This window comes from Thunnus thynnus, chromosome 9 (assembly GCF_963924715.1).
Source record: "Thunnus thynnus chromosome 9, fThuThy2.1, whole genome shotgun sequence".
NCBI lineage: Eukaryota > Metazoa > Chordata > Actinopteri > Scombriformes > Scombridae > Thunnus > Thunnus thynnus.
This window is the reverse complement of record NC_089525.1, coordinates 24,284,771-24,302,058: the sequence shown is the minus strand read 5'-3', so window position 1 is coordinate 24,302,058 and position 17,288 is coordinate 24,284,771. Positions and strand designations below refer to the sequence as shown.

General features: G+C 37.7%; 1 gene segment (V, D, J or C); it reads left to right on the top strand.

Moving 5' to 3' along the window:
- The first annotated feature begins 3,241 nt into the window (after nt 1–3,241).
- On the top strand, nt 3,242–5,231 carry LOC137188781 (probable non-functional immunoglobulin lambda variable 3-32). The segment is given in 4 exon segments: nt 3,242–3,284; nt 3,442–3,798; nt 4,438–4,962; nt 5,062–5,231. Coding segments are annotated over 3 exon segments (549 nt in total).
- Nucleotides 5,232–17,288: the final 12,057 nt, after the last annotated feature.

Genomic DNA, 17,288 nt, shown 5'->3' with positions numbered 1-17,288 from the left:
TTCTTTGGCAAACAGAATGAAGAGTAAAGTGTCTGAAGAGAGTTTTTAGCTTTTACTTTTTGTTTAAGTAGTTGAATATTTTATTTTAGATTTTTATATCTGAATCATGATAATACTCTACTTCAGTGATTTACAGCCAGGGGTTACCTCTGCAGGTAAGTGTTTCTCACATCAGATACATGTGTATCTGTAGGTTCCCTATACATGTTGAGGAACCTGACCGCCTCAGATCTAAGCAGCCACCTCTGGAGGTTTAGAAATGGTCCACTCATACTTCATGTCCTCAAACTTTCCAACAACTGAAAAAAAAATACTCCAAATGTCAAGCTAACATCTTTCAGTCAGACATTCTTGTTTGACCGCCCCGCCACATTTAGCTCTTCGTGTCTGAATTCACTGAACCCGTCTGTCACTATTTCTTCTTTCCTGCTGAGAACAGCCTGAACAAAGCCCTGCCTCCCACTCATAGCCTCATCAAGCAGCTTATTCTGCCATTGACTCTTGTTTGGTGTTTGGTGGATTGGATGATTGAAGTTTGAAGAAACAAGACAATACTGGCAATTTCACAATTTATTCATTAAACAGACAGGAGCCTCAGTAGCGTGTGGAAGAACCTTACACAGCCACGACAGCCTGGCACCTCCTCCTCATGCTGGTCACCAGCCTGGTCACACACTGCTGTGGGATGGCATCTCATTCTTCAACCAGCATTTGTCGCAAGTCAGCCAACGTGGTTGTGTTGGTCACTCTGGCACGAACAGCACACCCAAGCTGATCCGACAAGTGTTCAATGGGGTTGAGGTCAAGACTGCTGGCAGGCCATTCCATCCTCTCCACTCTCAAAGTCTGGAGGTAGTCTCTGATAAATCTCGCTCTGTGGGGGCAAGCGTTGTCATCGTAGAGGATAGAGTTTGGTCCCAGACTGTGGAGATATGGGATTGCCACTGGTTGCAGAATCTCATCTCGATATCTCTCTGCATTGAGATTGCCTCCAATGACGACAAGCCTCGTTTTTCCATTGAGGGAGATGCCGCCCCACACCATCACACTGCCTCCACCAAAAGATGTTACTCTATCACCTCAGAGCCGGATCAAATGCATCTCATCCAGACTTCATCTACACTGATGGAAGTCCTGATGAATGTAGAAATAAAACTGGCATTCACTCATCTCCAAAGAGCTGTGTCTATCGCTTCTCTAAAAACATCAGCTCCTCTGATGCTGGGACTTATCACTGTGCTGTGGCCACATGTGGAGAGATATTATTTGGAAATGGAACTAAACTGGAACTTGGTATGATTTAGTGGTCAATAATGAAAGTAATACTCAAATTGTGTTGATAACATCATGATTGATTAGTCTCTTTAAGAGACATTGATACATCTTCCTTTTTGTGTGTGTTTGTTTTCTAGTGCAAACAACACATTCACTATTAGAGAAATATGCATACGTATTATTTTCATCAGATTTAAAAAGCTGTGCGTACACATGGTTTTGTTTTATTTATTCATTGAGGAGCTGAGCACACATGCACAAGCCTCATTTCCACTCCCACCGTGAGCCATAAATGGATGAAGACGCACACTGAACCAACTGTTTTCATATCAACATGATGACTGCTTCAACAGTCTGTACAGCTGTCAGTGATATAATCGGGAAATGAAAAGTGCTGTTTCACCGATTGTGTTGCATTGGCGAGGTTTTCCAACAGCTGTCATTACGTGCGACCACTGGCCTTGGCCTGGGGGCCTTGGGATACTTGAAAAAGTATCCCAAGGCCCCCAAAAATGGTATGTGTGCCATAAAGCGTTTCATCTGATTTCTTGAGGGATCTGACCTGGTGGCAGGCATTTAGAATAACTGTATAGAAATAGCCAGTCTTCTTGCTGATGGTCTCATTTGCTCATGTAGGTCATAAAGAGGCATCAGAGGCATCATGAGACTGTTTCATAACCAGTTAAAGGTTTCCTTGTAGTACCTTTAAGTTGATATGATGAACTTGTTAGCTAGTTGCTTATTTACAGAACCAGCAGTTATGGAGCAACATTATTATTCATTTGGAGTCATGTTTCTGGATATCTGGTGAATATAAGTCCAATATTGACTCTTTTAGCTCTATTTATCATTTCAACCAACTCTTGAGGGAAATATTTGGCTCTTTTGCTGCTAAATGCTCCACTATGTTCACCTGCTAGTTGCTAACTGTGCCTGTTTGTCATTTGGTGCTAAGCAGGTAGTACACAGTGGGTATTTAGCGCTTTTTTTTGGCGCTGTGAGAACAGTGAGATCAAACCAAAAGTTGCAAATCAGACAGCTAAACAATGACCTAAAACTTGTTATGAAGCCCCATAAAGCCAAGATTCACAGAAGGTTCATCAGTACGAGTGATGCCTCTCACATTACACATTGTTATTTGACACAGTATAAATTTTATATGTTGATCTGGTGATGCAGAGTAAGGGTCTCTGGCACAACTTCACTTACTTCCAAGGTGCGCGGAGAAAGGAAAGAGGTCTAGAGGATGAGAACTCAAGCAACACTTGTAGTATGAAGAACAACTTTATTACTTGACCGACACGTTAGTCAATTAATAAAGTTGTTCTTCATACTACAAGTGTTGATCTGTTCTAATGATACTTTGTTTCATCATACATGCGGAACAACGTGACTCGTGTAACATTTTACTTTTGTGAATCCAGTTTCCTTACTAGTTTGTCTTTACAATATGTTTGGTCTGACACTTGTTTATGGTATCTTGTCTTTTTCTGATTTGTAATCAATATCATCAAATATCTTTTCTGATACTGTATTTTCACATTTTCACAGTTTGTTCCAGTAAAATTCTCACAGGCTACTCCTGTTTTCAACCACTGTTGGAAGTGTGTTTAGCTCACTGCAGAGCTGTGCACCTACACGCAGAGTGAGGACAGAAGCTGGACATGCCGACCAAAGATGAAAAGCACTACAAGATGAGAGCAGTAATAGAAGAGTTCCCAAAATTCATTAAATCAAAAATCTTTGAGATAATAATTAAAATGACTGAGTGAATGGTGAAGAAAGAGAGGTGAAATATGCTTCACAAAGACCAGAATGAGACCAATGTGACAGGAAGTGCACTTTGAATCTGTAATAACCAATCACATGCATTTCTCTGTGTGACATTCAGTGTCGTGGCCACGTCACATCACCTCCTTTACTCAGTGAAATACCAGAAAGGTTCCTAACAAGAGACATTGTGAAGATGATCGTGTTATGGGTAACACTGCTTGTTCTTCATCAAGGATGTAAGTACCATCTAATTCTATGCATTCTGTATACAACTAAGAATTTGCATTTCTACAAGATGTTTGGAGGTTCATGTATCAGCTTTTTACATACATTTTGTATATCATACAATAATTGTTATTTACAATGTGTATTCTATATTTTCATTTCATTCAGATACGCATATTCCAGTGATCACAGTTCAACTTGGTGAACCTGCAAACTTGACATGTTTATCTAATGATGGGCTCAGCAGTAAACAACTCTACTGGTACAAGCAGAGTGCTGGTGATACTCTGAAATTAATTGTGAAACTGATTAAATCTGCAACACCTGAGTATGAACCAGAGTTTAATTCCACAAGATTGAAGGTACGTAAAGATAAGAATTTTGTTAACCTGACCATTTTGAGGACAACCCAAGAAGACGAGGGAATGTACCATTGTGCAGTCATGGAGTGGATTGATCTTGAATGGAGCGGGACATATTTATTAGTTAAAGGTAATACTGTGATCTATCTTACTTTAACTTTAAGTGTCACTAAATTTCCTAATTTCATTACAAATTTTATATATATATATATTTATATATATTTCAATAACTGTTTTCAAAATGTGTGTGAAGGTCTCTAATTTTTAACGTAGTTTTGCATTGCATAGGAAACACTGAAAGGACATCCAACTATACTGTTGTTCAGTGGCCGACAGTGTCTGATCCAGTCCGTCCAGGAGACTCTGCGACTCTCCAGTGTTCAATCCTCTCTGACTACAAGAACAAGACGTGTCCAGGAGTACACAGTGTTTACTGGTTCAGAGCCGGATCAGATGCATCTCACCCAGACTTCATCTACACTGATGGAAGTCGTGATGAATGTAGAAATAAAACTGGCATTCACTCGTCTCCAAAGAGCTGTGTCTATCGCTTCTCTAAAAACGTCAGCTCCTCTGATGCTGGGACTTATTACTGTGCTGTGGCCACATGTGGAGAGATATTATTTGGAAATGGAACTAAACTGGAACTTGGTATGATTTAGTGTTCAGTAATGAAAGTAATACTCAAATTATGTTGATAACATCATGATTGATAAGTCTCCTTAAGAAACATTTATACATCTTTCTTTGTATGTGTTTGTTTTTCTAGTGCAAACAACACATCCACTATTTATTGGAATAGTGATATTAATAGTCTGCTTGACCATTTCTGTTGCTGCAAATGTCGTCTTCATCTGCAACCAAAGTCTAAGAGTATGTGAACAATATAAAGGTAAGTGTTGTAACAAACTAAATGCTTCTTTTATATTGAAAACATGCTCTGATGTATGACATATTAATTTATTTATTTTTTTATTTTTGCATTTTATGTACAAGTTTGGACAAACCTTTACAGCATAGGTTTTTGGGTAAGATTATTAATGAACTGTTGAACAATAGCAGCAACATGCATTCAAAAGACAAACATTTAAGACTTCATAGAGGTTGTTTTTCCTTTGTGTACCTCATTTAACTCTCTGACTATATTTTATGTGAATCCACGAATTTTTTTTTTTTTATTTCATGATATTATACTCTCACTAAAAAGTCAGATTAAGTTCCTTTAACTATCATACACTTATTTTTATGATTTAATTCATTTGTAGGAATGGAAAGCACTATTTCAGAAGCTCGACATGCCAACTCGCGTCAGCTGGTACATGATATTGTAAGTGGAAAAAAGAAAAGAAATGTATTGTTATTCCATTAGGGTTGCACTAGGGTTGTATGTCACTTTATATATATAACTATTTTATTTGCTGCACAGACTGAAGTTGATGACAGAATGAACTACGCTGCACTGAATTTCTCAGAAAGAAAAGCAACAAGAGGAAGAAAGAAGAAAGAGTTTTCAGAGGACTGTGTGTACTCTCAAGTTAAATGATGATACTGTTGATAATATTGAGCACTTGCATCGGTTTGTGATTGTTTGGTTTATTTTTTATCTTGGCTAAATATTAATTATGTTATGTTATGTATAATATTAACTGTGTTTTGAGTCTGACACACATTCACTTTGCATGACTGCACCAACAGTGTTGGCTCCGAGGCTCCATATGTACTACAGATATTGTCACATTTCAATAAAAATAAATGTAATAATATAAACAGATATATATAGATATATATATAAACAGTTTACTTTATTAAACGTCCTAATATCCTCTGAAGTTTGTACTCCTGAGTCAATGAGAGTGCTGTGACAAAATAATCTCAACTCAAAGCTCCACTAACACTTTTTTTCTCACAAACAATAACATTATTGACAGACAGATGCAGTAAATTATGATATTCAGTCTGTAATGCAGCTATAATAAAAACCCAATCTGTTATGCAGTTTAATAAAATAAAACAGAATTTAAGACATACTAATCTGTTTATTTTAATACATTTGTATTTATTGAAATGTGGTGATATCTATGGCTACATATAGACCCAGCAGTGCTGGAGTGAGTTTTGAAGTGGGGGGGAACATCCAGTTTTAAAAGATGAAATAGTCATGATTGGACCAATGCTATTTCAGCCATAACTCTAATGTAGCCTTCTCACCTCGTAAATGGTCACATAGTTTAAAAATGAACGTTACACAACAGCACCGCAGTGTGTCTCAAGGATAAAACATGAGACGCTACTTCTTCTGAAAAGAAGTTGGAAAAGGGGCTGTGATGAGCCCTGCTAACCTGACGTGTCATTCATAAAAAGGCAATATCGAGTTATAACCGACTAGTCTGATGTGTGTAGAGGTGTGTGTGGTTATTCTGCAGAAGCCTGGGGCCTGATGCATAAAACTCTGTGTAGATTCATGACTAAAACTGTGTGTATGCACTAGGGTTGTGCGGAGAGCCAAGTATTTGTATTTGTATATATTTGTTGAGGCAGCAAATTTATATTTATATTTGTATTCGAATAAAAATGGAAATAAGTGTATAAATCCAGTTTTTGTTTTTATCATGCTTTTAATTTTAGGATATTAAAGTGTTAAAATAAGTGTTTATGAATGAACTATCTTACGTAGGAGGTCCCCACCCCAGGTCTCGAACCACAGCGTGCAAGATCATAGCCGACTGCTCTGACTACTGAGCTAAAACCAAGTGCATCACCAACATGCAGACAGACCTCTTATTTATACACCCATAACACAGAGACAGCATAGCATGTAATGTGTAGAGAACAACTTCAAAGGCGATTCTTGGTTTGCACTTTTCATTTATTGCATATTTTTTACAACCTAACTTTTAAGAGAGGAGAAGGGGAACAACAGGTTATGGGGAGTCCCTTGGGAGCACTTCGCTTGTGTCAGTAGTTCAGCTTTATTTCTGGGGAACACCCCCAACTCTGGGAGTGATGTCCAAATAAGGAAATGTGCGTCATGTAGCAGGTGGATGTGACTCCCCTAGTTGAGACCTGCTGATAGACATAACAGCAGAGCAGAGGAGAGAGACTGAGATAGTCATGTAACTGATCTGCATGCTGGTATTTGACATAGTTTTTTTCTTCTTCCTGAAAACTAATGATTTTTAAAATATTTATACGAAATTAATGTTTGTGAAAAACCCACTATTTGCGCTTTGCTGAATAATGTATTTGTATTAGGTCACATCCTTAGTATGTATAAAGCAGAAATATTCATACGTATTATTTTCATCAGATTTAAAAAGCTGTGCATACACATGGTTTTGTTTTATTTATTCATTGAGGAGCTGAGCACACATGCACAAGCCTCATTTCCACTCCCACAGTGAGCCATAAATGGATGAAGACGTGCACTGAACCAGCTGTTTTCATATCAACATGATGACTGCTTCAACAGTCTGTACAGCTGTCAGTGATACAAACAGGAAATGAAAAGTGCCGTTTCACCGATTGTGTTGCATCGGCGAAGTTTTCCAACAGCAGAATGGCTGTCATTACGTGTGACCACTGTTTTTACAGACTTTCCCCCAACAGAAAAATAAAAAAACTCTCAATGTCAGGCTAACATCTTTCAGTCATCTTTCCTATTTGAGTGTCACAGCAAATTTAGACTCATGGTGTCTGGATCAGGTAAACCCGTCTGTCTATTTCTTTTTTCCTGCTGTTTACAGCCCGAACAAAGCCCTGCCTCCCACTCGTAGCTTCATCAATCATATCTCACTCCCCACCTTTGGCCTATGCAACCACAGTGGCTGCACTCCTTCCAACCTGCTCACACCATAACGAACCTCCTGTTTGGTTTTCATGAAATTCTATTTTGGCCTCAAAGTGTAAGGCTGATGAAATATTGCGTAACGTAAATGTTCAACCCTAATCATCTATCGCTAACTTTAGAAATGTTAAAAATGTACTCAAACACCGTAGTCTACTGCTAGGCTATACAATTCTCAATGCTAACTTTAGAAAATTCAGTTTACTGTAGGAAATTATCATCTTGGTCGTGACCTGGACTTTTAGGAACCTGTAAGGACATGGACAAAACCGAAAGGTCACGGTGGGATTTTTTTCAGTTAAAGTTACCGGTTGTGACCACAATGCAAGTGTACATTTTAAAATAACATTTTTAATATGTTTTTCTTACATTATTCAGAATTTGACAGATTATTCATGATCGATCTGACAAGAAATAATAATAATTAAAACTGCAAGCAGTGACGAACAGTCCCTTGCACCCGTCGGAGTGAGTAACAGCCATGGTTTCAATACTGGAGTTCTGTCGACTCAGCTCTGAATTTTCAGGATTATCGGACACTGTGTGAATTGGTAAAATATTATTTCTTGTGTACAGTATGTGGTGCTTGAGATGACAGATTGGTAACTGTGTATACATTTGAGGAGTTATGTGTCACTTAGGCTTCACTTCCTGTTGCCCATAGACAATACTGCATAAGTGAAATATTAATGAAGCAATACATTTATCAGAGGACAACTGACATGGATATACATTTTCATGAATATCGGACATTGTATGTAAGAGATATCTATTAGTTTCTGTGTCCACTATATGGTGCTAGAGAACACCCAATAATTATATGTCATGTTGTTGTATATCATGTTTAGACCACACCATATAAATTTCCTGTAAATCGGATGATGTTTGTCATGTAAGGCTGACTTCCTGTTGTCAGTAGGTGGCGCTATGATTATGATTCAATATTGACATGTAGTTGTGTTCAGGCCTGGACTCTTATCAAGCATGAGAAATCTGGGGTAGACTGGACAATGTAAAGTGGAGATACAACAACTTCCTTTTTAATGCCCCAAACATGTTTTTGGCAAAATTTACCGACCCACCACACCAAGGGCACTCCATGAAAATGAAAAAGCTTTGCAATTTAGCATCGTAAAGGTCTTTAGATATCACGTACCAAATTTGAAATTGCTCGGATTAATCTCTAGGAGGAGTTCATTAAAGTACAATGCCTGTAAATGGCTTCACTGTGCGGAAAAAATGTGAAGTAGATTCGAAATGTCTGACTTCCTGTTGGACTTAAGGTATGGCTCCAAGAGGCTGTTTTTAAGTCAGGAGATTTTACATCAGCGTGCGCAATTTCATACATCTATGTCAAATTTAAAGGTGGGAGCTTTGACTTTGAAATTTTCTAGGGGGCACCCTCAAGCCATTTTGCCACACCCAACCCCAAGATCTGTATCAGATATCAAGTTACACCACATCTGATGAATGTGCAAAGATTAGTGAGTTTTTGAGCACCCCTAAAACCACAAAAATCCTAAAGGTAATTAGAGGGCACTATAGAACCAACGTGCCACGTGATACTAATTGAAATATTTACTAGTTCAAACATAGGTGCAAAGTTTCATGAGTTTTTGCAAATCCTAAGGCCTCAAACATGTTAAGTTGGGAGAAAAAAATTGAAAAAATATGTATTATGTCAGAACATTGAGAGCAATGAACCCACCAAATTTTATGAACATCAAAGAAACTTTGTTCCAAAATGGCCTAGCGCTTGGGGGTGGAGCCCACTGGCCACACCCAAGCCCAATCACTAGTGAACTTTGCAATGTCTCCCAGGTCTGAGGTGTGTGCCAATTTTCATGAGTTTTCAAGTATCCCAAGGCCCCCAAAAATGGTATGTGTGCCGTAAAGCGTTTCATCTGATTTCTTGAGGAATCTGACCTGGTGGCAGGCATTTAGAATAACTGTATAGAAATAGCCAGTCTTCTTGCTGATGGTCTCATTTGCTCATGTAGGTCATAAAGAAGCATCAGAGGCATCATGAGACTGTTTCATAACCAGTTAAAGGTTTCCTCGTAGTAACTTTAAGTTGATATGATGAACTTCTTAGCTAGTTGCTTATTTACAGATCCAGCAGTTATGGAGCAACATTATTATTCATTTGGAGTCATGTTTCTGGATATCTGGTGAATATAAGTCCAATATTGACTCTTTTAGCTCTATTTATCATTTCAACCAACTCTTGAGGGAAATATTTGGCTCTTTTGCTGCTAAATGCTCCACTATGTTCACCAGCTAGTTGCTAACTGTGCCTGTTTGTCATTTGGTGCTGAGCAGGTAGTACACAGTGGATATTTAGCGCTTTTTTTTTGGCGCTGTGAGAACAGTGAGATCGAACCAAAAGTTGCAAATCAGACAGCTAAACAATGACCTAAAACTTGTTATGAAGCCCCATAAAGCCAAGATTCACAGAAGGTTCATCAGTACGAGTGATGCCTCTCACATTACACATTGTTATTTGACACAGTATAAATTTTATATGTTGATCTGTAGATGCAGAGTAAGGGTCTCTGGCACAACTTCACTTCCAAGGTGCGTGGAGAAAGGAAAGAAGTCTAGAGGATGAGAACTCAAGCAACAGTTGTTCTTCATACTACATATGTTGATCTGTTCTAATGATACTTTGTTTCATCGTATATGCATGACAATGTGACTTGTGTAACATTTTACTTTTGTGAATCCAGTTTCCTTGTTTCTGTACTAGTTCGTCTTTACAATATGTTTGGTCTGACACTTGCTTATGGTGTCTTGTTTTTTTCTGATTTGTAATCAATATCATCAAATATCTTTTCTGATACTTTTTTTTCACATCTTCACAGTTTGTTCCAGTAAAATCCTCACATGCTACTCCTGTTTTCAACCACTGTTAAAAGTGTGTTTAGCTCACTGCAGAGCTGTGCACCTACACGCAGAGTGAGGACAGAAGCTGGACATGCCGACCAAAGATGAAAAGCATTACAAGATGAGAGCAGTAATAAAAGAGTTCCCAAAATTCATTAAATCAAAAATGTTTGAGATTATCATTAAAATGACTGAGTGAATGGTGAAGAAAGAGAGGTGAAATATGCTTCACAAAGACCAGAATGAGACCAATGTGACAGGAAGTGCACTTTGAATCTGTAATAACCAATCACATGCATTTCTCTGTGTGACATTCAGTGTCGTGGCCACGTCACATCACCTCCTTTACTCAGTGAAATACCAGAAAGGTTCCTAACAACAGACATTGTGAAGATGATCGTGTTATGGGTAACACTGCTTGTTCTTCATCAAGGATGTAAGTACCATCTAATTCTATGCATTCTGTATGCAACTAAGAATTTGCATGCTGACAAGATGTTTGGAGGTTCATATATCAGCTTTTTGCATAATACATTTTCTACATCATACAGTGATTGTTATTTACAATGTGTAGTCTATATTTTCACTTAATTTAGATACGCTGGTTCCAGTGATCACAGTTCAACTTGGTGAACCTGCAAACTTGACATGTTTATCTAATGATGAGCTCAACAGTAAACAACTCTACTGGTACAAGCAGAGTGCTGGTGATACTCTGAAATTAATTGTGAAACTGATTAAATCTGCAACACCTGAGTATGCACCAGAGTTTAATTCCACAAGATTGAAGGTACGTAAAGATAAGAATTTTGTTAACCTGACCATTTTGAGGACAACCCAAGAAGACGAGGGAATGTACCATTGTGCAGTCATGGAGTGGATTGATCTTGAATGGAGTGGGACATATTTAATGGTTAAAGGTAATACTGTGATCTATCTTACTTTAACTTTAATGTGTCACTAAATTTCCTAATTTCATTATAAAACTTATATATATATATATATATATATATATATATATTTCAATAACTGTTTTCAAAATGTGTGTGGAGGTCTCTAATTATTAACATAGTTTTACATTGCATAGGAAACACTGAAAGGACATCAAACTATACTGTTGTTCAGTGGCCGACAGTATCTGATCCAGTCCGTCCAGGAGACTCTGTGACTCTCCAGTGTTCAATCCTCTCTGACTACAAGAACAAGACGTGTCCAGGAGTACACAGTGTTTACTGGTTCAGAGCCGGATCAGATGCATCTCATCCAGACTTCATCTACACTGATGGAAGTAGCCATGATGAATGTAGAAAGAAAACTGGCATTCACTCGTCTCCAAAGAGCTGTGTCTATCGCTTCTCTAAAAACGTCATCTCCTCTGATGATGGGACTTATTACTGTGCTGTGGCCACATGTGGAGAGATATTATTTGGAAATGGAACTAAACTGGAACTTGGTATGATTTAGTGTTCAATAATGAAAGTAATACTCAAATTATGTTGATAACATCATGATTGATAAGTCTCTTTAATCTTTGATACATCTTTCTTTTTGTGTGTGTTTGTTTTCTAGTGCAAACAACACATTCACTATTTATTGGAATAGTGATATTAATAGTCTGCTTGGCCATTTCTGTTGTTGCAATTGTCGTCCTCGTCTGCAACCGAAGTCTAAGAGTACATGAACAATATAAAGGTAAGTGTTGTAACAAACTAAATGCTTCTTTTATACTGAAAACATGTTCTGATGTATGACATATTCATTTATTTATACATTTTATGGACAAGTTCAGACAAACTTTTACAATATATGTTCTTGGGTAAAATTACGTCTTATTGTATATTATTAATGAACTTTTGAACAACAGCAGCAACATGCATTTAAAAGACAAACATTTAAGTCTTCATAGAGGTTGTTTTTCCTTTGTGTACCTCATTTAACTCTCTGACTATATTTTATATGAATAATCAAAGAAAATGTCCATCCCAACAATTTTTTAGGACATACTCTTACTAAGAAGTCAGATTAAGTTTCTTTATCTAATCAAATGTTTATTGTTATGATTTCATTCATTTTTAGGAATGGAAAGCACTATTTCAGAAGCTCAACATGACAACTTGCGCCAACAAACACATGATATTGTGAGTGAAAAAACAAAATGAAATGTATTGTTATTCCATTAAAGGCATTATATATATATATGTCAATTTATATATATAACCATTGTATTTGCTGCACAGACTGAAGCTGAAGACAAAATGAACTACACTGCAATGAATTTCCCAGAAAGAAAAGCAATGAGAAGAAGAAAGAAGAAAGAGTTTTCAGACGACAGTGTGTACTCTATGGTTGAGTATCGTCTGAATTTTATCGATTCTGATTCCGTTTCTGCTTAACGATTCCCAGTTTCTATTCCAATGTGGTAAAAAACAAAAGAGGTCAAATGTTTAAATAACAAAAATATCTTCATTCTTTTAAGCGTTTACTATGACTTTTATTGTTTCATTAAAATAAGACATTTCAAAGTCTTTTTAACTGAACTTTCTGCTTTTGTCCAGAAGACTTTCTGTCTCATCTTTCCCTCAATGATATAGTGTGCTGTCACTTTTTTCTGAGGTCTGCAGACACAGACATTCCACATGTGCGCACTAGTGAACAGGGTTGTGGTGTGATAATTTTCTAGAGTTGTTAAATCCAGCCTGTGAGTATAATAAACCGCTGTGCAGTGTTTTTCTGACCAGCCTTTAAACGCAATAATCTGTTCCCCCCACTAGACTGCTGGATTGTATTTCATTGATCACACCAACACAGCACTGTTTTCAGTCTGAATGCAGCTGAGGACTTCCTTTATGTTGCTGAACAACAAGAAAAAGTTGAAAAAGAAAAGTGACACCTTATTGACAACAGGAAACAGAAACTTACAAACATACATAGACAGTGTGTCACAGCTTGGTATCCCTGGCTCTACTGGAGGTGCTGGCTGATGACACACTCGGGCTGGGAGATCGATGCCGTGCTGCCTTAAATATTTGGTCAGATTTGATGTGCAATCTGACTTACAGCTTATTAGCCTCCCACATGCATTGTACTTTGCCTTTTCATTTTCTTAAATAAAGTGAAGACACACTTCAGAGCGTTTACCGCGGTCCATCTTTCTCTCAATATTGTTGTGATGTTAGCCATGCATGCTCATATGTAAACAAACAAGCTGTTGCGTTGATGCATAACGGAGACAGGTCCTTACAGATATGTAACGTGTTTGGGAACTGATAAGTGGAATCGAAATCGAAAATTTCTTAATGATTCATTGGGAATCTAAATTTTGGAACCAGTTCTCGATGCCCAACCCTAGTGTACTCATGAGTTAAATGTTGATACTGTTGATAATATTGAGCACTTGCATCTGTTTGTGATTGTTTTGTTTTTATCTTGGCTAAATATTAAATATTAACCCTTACTTAAAAAAATCACTTAATTGTTGACAAACTTAGGACAGTCATAGTCTATCACATATTATTGTTGCCTTTCATACATATCAGCTATATCATGTCAATTTTATCTTTTTTCTTTAATTGTATTAACACAAAATTTTGTGTTTGAAAACTGTTTGTTGTCTCAATCTGAATTTATTTACTGTTGCAATAAAAATTCTTAAACTAAATGGCTCAAATTCTTTCTATGTGTTATATTAACTGTGTTTTGAGAATGAAAGAGATTCACTTTGGCAAAATGAAAAAATAAGTAAACTTGGCACCAAACAGAATAAAATAACATAAATACTGTAGAATGAAATAGCAGAGTCTCATCTGGATCCTGATGTCTGAAGAAAACTTAACAAAACAGAACACAAACTACTCTTTTCCCTTTAGAACATGTACCAGATCAAGTGTTGCTGTGGAAATTAAGAAGTCATGGTTTCATATTTGAATCAAATTGATCAATTCATACTATTTGGACATTTCAGTTTAAGACATTTTAATACAGTTTATGGACCTACAGACATCCTCCCTGCTTAATAGCCCTAAGAGAGTACTCCATTGTAGCTTCTTTAGCTCATTGTTTTGGTTTTGGCCCACAAATTCTTTGGCAAACAGAATGAAGAGTAAAGTGTCTGAAGAGAATTTTTAGCTTTTACTTTTTGTTTAAGTAGTTGAATATTTTATTTTAGATTTTTATTTCTGAATCATGATAATACTCTACTTCAGTGATTTACAGCCAGGGCATACCTCTGCAGGTAAGTGTTTCTCACATCAGATACATGTGTATCTGTAGGTTCCCTATACATGTTGAGGAACCTGACTGCCTCAGATCTAAGCAGTCACCTCTGGAGGTTTAGAAATGGTCCACTCATACTTCATGTCCTCAAACTTTCCAACAATTGAAAGTAAAATACTCTGAATGTCAAGCTAACATCTTTCAGTCAGACATTCTTGTTTGACCGCCCCGCCACATTTAGCTCTTCGTGTCTGAATTCACTGAACCCGTCTGTCACTATTTCTTCTTTCCTGCTGAGAACAGCCTGAACAAAGCCCTGCCTCCCACTCATAGCCTCGTCAAGCAGCTTATTCTGCCATTGACTCTTGTTTGCTGTTTGGTGGATTGGATGATTGAAGTTTGAAGAAACAAGACAATACTGGCAATTTCACAATTTATTCATTAAACAGACAGGAGCCTCAGTAGCGTGTGGAAGAACCATACACAGCCACAACAGCCTGGCACCTCCTCCTCATGCTGGTCACCAGCCTTGTCACACACTGCTATGGGATGGCATCCCATTCTTCTACCAGCATTTGTCGCAAGTCAGCCAACGTGGTTGTGTTGGTCACTCTGGCACGAACAGCACACCCAAGCTGATCCCACAAGTGTTCAATGGGGTTGAGGTCAAGACTGCTGGCAGGCCATTCCATCCTCTCCACTCCCAAAGTCTGGAGGTAGTCTCTGATAAATCTCGCTCTGTGGGGGCAAGCGTTGTCATCATGGAGGATAGAGTTTGGTCCCAGACTGTGGAGATATGGGATTGCCACTGGTTGCAGAATCTCATCTCGATATCTCTCTGCATTGAGATTGCCTCAAATGATGACAAGCCTCGTTTTTCCATTGAGGGAGATGCCGCCCCACACCATCACACTGCCTCCACCAAAAGATGTTACTCTATCACCTCAGAGCCGGATCAAATGCATCTCATCCAGACTTCATCTACACTGATGGAAGTCGTGATGAATGTAGAAATAAAACTGGCATTCACTCGTCTCCAAAGAGCTGTGTCTATCGCTTCTCTAAAAACATCAGCTCCTCTGATGCTGGGACTTATCACTGTGCTGTGGCCACATGTGGAGAGATATTATTTGGAAATGGAACTAAACTGGAACTTGGTATGATTTAGTGGTCAATAATGAAAGTAATACTCAAATTGTGTTGATAACATCATGATTGATTAGTCTCTTTAAGAGACATTGATACATCTTCCTTTTTGTGTGTGTTTGTTTTCTAGTGCAAACAACACATTCACTATTAGAGAAATATGCATATGTATTATTTTCATCAGATTTAAAAAGCTGTGCGTACACATGGTTTTGTTTTATTTATTCATTGAGGAGCTGAGCACACATGCACAAGCCTCATTTCCACTCCCACAGTGAGCCATAAATGGATGAAGATGCACACTGAACCAACTGTTTTCATATCAACATGATGCCTGCTTCAACAGTCTGTACAGCTGTCAGTGATACAAACAGAGAATGAAAAGTGCCGTTTCACCGATTGTGTTGCATCGGCGAGATTTTCCAACAGCAGAACGGCTGTCATTACGTGTGACCACTGTTTTTACAGACTTTCTCCCAACAGAAAAAGAAAAAAACTCTCAATGTCAGGCTAACATCTTTCAGTCATCTTTCCTGTTTGAGTGTCACAGCAAATTTAGACTCATGGTGTCTGGATCAGGTGAAAATGTTCAACCCTAATCATCTATCGCTAACTTTAGAAATGTTAAAAATGTACTTAAACACTGTAGTCCACTGCTAGGCTATACAATTCTCAATGCTAACTTTAGAAAATTCAGTTTACTGTATGAAATTATCATCTTGGTCATGACCTGGACTTTTAGGAACCTGTAAGGACATGGACAAAACCGAAAGGTCACAGTGGGATATTTTTCAGTTAGAGTTACCGGTTGTGACCACAATGCGAGTGTACATTTTAAAATAACATTTTTAATATGTTTTTCTTACATTTTTCAGAATTTGACAGATTATTCATGATCGATCTGACAAGAAATAATAATAATTAAAACTGCAAGCAGTGACGAACGGGCCCTTGCACCCGTCGGAATGAGTAGCAGCCATGGTTTCAATACTGGAGGTCTATTGACTCAGCTCTGAATTTTCAGGATTATCGGACACTGTGTGAATTGGTAAAATATTATTTCTTGTGTGCAGTATGTGGTGCTTGAGATGACATATTGGTAACTGTGTATACATTTGAGGAGCTATGTGTCACTTAGGCTTCACTTCCTGTTGCCCATAGACAATACTACATAAGTGAAATATTAATGAAGCAATACATTTATCAGAGGGCAACTGACATGGATATACATTTTCATGAATATCGGACATTGTATGTAAGAGATAACTATCAGTTTCTGTGTCCACTATATGGTGCTAGAGAACACCCACTAATTATATGTCATGTTGTTGTATATCATGTGTAGACCACACCATGTAAATTTCATGTAAAATGGATGATGTTTGTCATGTAAGGCTGACTTCCTGTTGTCAGTAGGTGGTGCTATGACTATGATTCAATATTGACATGTAGTTGTGTTCAGGCCTGGACTCTTATCAAGCATGAGAAATCTGGGGCAGACTGGACAATGTAAAGTGGAGATACAACAACTTCCTTTTTAATGCCCCAAACATGTTTTTGGCAAA